The 3,793-nt window shown below is 38.4% G+C and overlaps 1 protein-coding gene across 1 annotated transcript; it reads right to left on the bottom strand.

The window, feature by feature from the left end:
• Positions 1–439: 439 nt before the first annotated feature.
• Positions 440–3,548, bottom strand: LOC149536701 (uncharacterized). Its single transcript, XM_089805900.1, has 5 exons — positions 2,648–3,548; positions 2,335–2,435; positions 1,512–2,201; positions 1,203–1,424; positions 440–1,064 (listed from the first exon to the last, which is right to left on the bottom strand). Exons 1-5 carry the CDS (start codon positions 2,769–2,771, stop codon positions 783–785), a joined length of 1,419 nt encoding a protein of 472 aa, XP_089662026.1. The 5' UTR covers positions 2,772–3,548; the 3' UTR covers positions 440–782.
• Positions 3,549–3,793: the final 245 nt, after the last annotated feature.

The raw sequence follows: 3,793 nt of genomic DNA, 5'->3' as shown, positions 1-3,793 counted from the left end.
AGGAATAGGAAATTTCGGGACTGAGTATGCTAAATAGCATATGTACCCTGATTATTTTTATGCTGAACTTAATTTCAAGACATAGTATAACATGTTTATCTCTGAAATTTGAGCAGATTCCCAACAGGGAACATTACTGTGGCAAGTATCTTTTATGGGCATTTTTAATAAAATCTTACTGAACACGATTCTAGGGTTCACAAGAAAAATTCAATTACTGCATGATTAGACCAACAAGAAGTCAAACATATAGTATTCTTGTTTCAATTTCTGGGCGCTGTCTTTACAAGTTGTTTAATGTCAACCCACGTAATTGTCTCATTGTGCAGGCCATATAATAAGAAAAGTAAAATCATATGACAATCATTAGATGTAGTAGAAGCCTTCAAGAAACAGATCGCAACGAGGAGAAATCCTCATTAACAGTCATGATAAAGCCTTATTCCAATAAACAACCATCCAATATATCAAGCAATAAATGATAGAAATGACGCTTTCAAAGTTATTACAGAGTCATGAGCCCAGTTGCAACGAAGCTCGCAATGATCTAAATAAAGGGAACATGTTACAGAATTGTCCACAACAAAAAGAAGCTCTTATGAAGACATAAGATAATAAAAAGGTTTCCCACAATATGAATGTTGTCCCTCAAAAGATAGTGTCGCAACAAGTAAATGTTGTAGAAGCGATGCCCGCTATATTACAAATGTGAGAACTAGAATACAACCACCAAGAATGTTGAAAATTACATGTCAGTGGAAAAGGAATGAACCCAGACAATACTACAGTTCTTTAAAGAACTTTTCCCTTAGGCAGTCTTGCAAAATCGACAACTGTCCCTCCCTAACTAATACATCTTCATCTAGTTTGTTTACTCTGAGCTTAAGTGTTCCAACTTCAGCGATGAGTTTAATGTTTTGCAAGGTAAGTTGTTCTGCATCTTGCTGAAATCCATTCCTTTCTTCTGAAACTTTGGGTATCTCTGCTCTTAACAACGTCAGTTCTTTCTGACATTCTTCTAAGTCAGTCTGTAAACATTTTATGGTATTTTCCTTCCCTCCAAGCTGTAGATAAAATATATCATAGCATTAGTGCTCATAATCTGAACTAAATATAATGCTCTTCAAAAGTAAGTTAATCTTCCATTTAAGGAACTGTTTGACATCCTAAATATAAACAATTGAAAGCATGACAACACATACCAGAAGCTCCAAATATTTCTCTTTCTGGTTTGAGAAAGTGAGCCTAGCCTGTAGTCTTTCAATGTTACTCCTCAAAACCTCTTGACTCCTTTCAAAAGTTGCAACTTTCTCCTCAGTTTGTTCTACATCAGCCACATTGGAACATAATTTCTCCCGTAGAAGCTTGACCAGTAAAGTTTTGGCTTTAAGTTCTTGTTTTAGTTGTTTGAAAACCTCCTCACTCTAAAATAGCAATGAAGAATAATGGTTGATCACAAAAACATGTTAATGAAAACTCCCTAAAATAGCAAAATAAATAACATTAATTACCTCTCTATGTTGTTGTTCCTGTTGATATGCCTCTGGATTTTCTGCATGTTGCTTGAGAGATTCATCATAGGATATACAAGAATTTTCTTTCAAGATTTCTTCTTGCATCCACACACTATTCTTCCAAGATGAAACTTCTTTTTGCAATTGTACATTTTGCTCAGCCAGATCTTGGATCCTCTTTCTCATCTTCCTCTCCTCCGACCTAATTTTTCCCAGCATAGAAGCCCATTCATTTGACCGCCTATCTACCTCCTTTTCTAATGTCTGCTGCAGATCATTCTTCTCACTCTTTAGTATCTTTGTTCGACATTCCATCTCTTCTTCGATCAACCTTAGCGATTTAGTTGCTGAAGATGTTTCTCTCTTGTCGCTGGAAAAGATGGAAGTGGTTGATGAATGACTTTCTCTGTGATGGCATACTGAATGGGGAGATGACCGCTTCGAATGTGGAGATGAACGCTTCAAATCCCCTCCCCCAGAGATAGTTTCCTTTGGAATAGTAGAAGAATTATCTGCCATCAACTGCTTTTCAAGCGAATTCTCCTTTGGGCTATCGCTTCCCTTCTCCAAACAAGGCGGCCCATCCTTATCAACCCTCTGGCAGGGTAAATTATTACTGATATTGTTGTATGCAGAGACCCGTTTCAATGGAAATAACCTCCGCATCGCTGCAACACTAGCAATCACCTGTAAAAAATAATCCGTGTCATTTTCAAGCCGGAAGTAAACTGAATTATAAAAAGCATAGTCGAACACATTCACACCAAAAGCGAATGGTTACAGCCTCGGCCGTTAGATTTGAAAGATGGCATTATAGTACCAGACAGCACATGAGGACCCTAATGACGGTGAATTCCGGGCGGAGCTTCACACTCTTGCTCGCATCGCTGCTCCACATGGACGACGGGGGCGGCTTGGATCCTGCTCAAACCAGTAAACATATAAACATCAGGAAATATAAGAATACAAAGCTGAAAGAGTATGGCGATGCAGGTGAAGAAACATTGGGGGTTTCAAACATCTTGGCGACAGTTAAAGAGGGTACCAGGTTGAGAAGCGCGACAATGAAGCAAGAATTTGAATAATGAGAAATAAAAGGCACAAAGTAAAAACTAGAGTGAGGAGATATGCACCAGAACATTCGGATAAAACGGAAGCGCTGATATTCTGCTTCTCCTGCAAGTCCCCCGGGTGCAAGACTCCCATGCATAAAAGAAAAACTATGGAAACCACGTGCCTCAGGGTAATCGCATTCATTTTGTTTATGTAATTGCGACCCTTGCCTTGAACCTGTGAGAGGATGAACGGTTAGTTTCAGGAGAAGGATAGCTAAATTGTTCGTATGTATACAGAAATCTCATTGCATACTGATCTATATATCCTGTAATTTTATGAAGCCGTTGCAGCTGTCTTGAATGAGAATTAGGACACCTGTCCTCTTTAATTTCACTCAATTCCGCGGATTTAAATTCTCGGAGGGGCTGAGAAATATTAATGTAGGGACTTAATTTTGCGTAGATACCGAAGGATGGATATGTTGGAGCATTTATACCCTGTTTATCCCTCAATCTTTTTACTGTCAAAAATTATGCAGTATCTAGTTGGAAAATCTTACATAGATTCCCAAACTGAAACTGCATATCTTTTAAGATTGAAGAACTCGTTTCCATACGCGTTCATACACTTCTCCTGTCTTTGCTTTCACCCCACCTGCCCAGACACTCCTCGTGATATCTGCTTCCACAACAGTCAATTCGCGCAATTTTCTCCTCTTCCTCAAATTCGCTGAGGCATATCACACACACTGCTATTTCTTCCATCTGCCCGCGCCTGTAATTCATCACCGTCATCAAAACACTACGTAGAGGAAGAGACACGTCAGGCACTATATTTTCTTCTTTCCCCGCCTGGATGTAGATCATATAAAGTGCCACCATCATCACAATTATATACCCACTTATGACACAGGGCGTGCTCAAAACAGGTGACAAAACAAGTGGGAACAGTATATATAAACAAAAATCAATTCACATTGCAAACAAAACCACAATTTTCAGAAACAAGCCAATCTGTTTTGCTTTGCAATTCTCTCATTTCTTACCACTATAATTACTACATATTTTTGGCAGTCAATCATTCCATAAAACGAATGAAATCCCAACAAATTTGAACAACTATTGGTTACAATAGACAAGAAATCGGATAACAGTTGATAAAACCACATTAATGGTTTCATTCAAATTTCTCTGCAATTGAATATGCGAATTGGGTCGCTGATT

This window comes from Cupressus sempervirens, chromosome 10 (genome assembly GCF_028749045.1).
Source record: "Cupressus sempervirens isolate cs-2001-9-10 chromosome 10, ASM2874904v1, whole genome shotgun sequence".
In the NCBI taxonomy this organism is placed as follows: Eukaryota; Viridiplantae; Streptophyta; class Pinopsida; order Cupressales; family Cupressaceae; genus Cupressus; species Cupressus sempervirens.
Note: the sequence above shows the minus strand (reverse complement) of the source record. Positions and strands in the feature narration are given on the sequence as shown.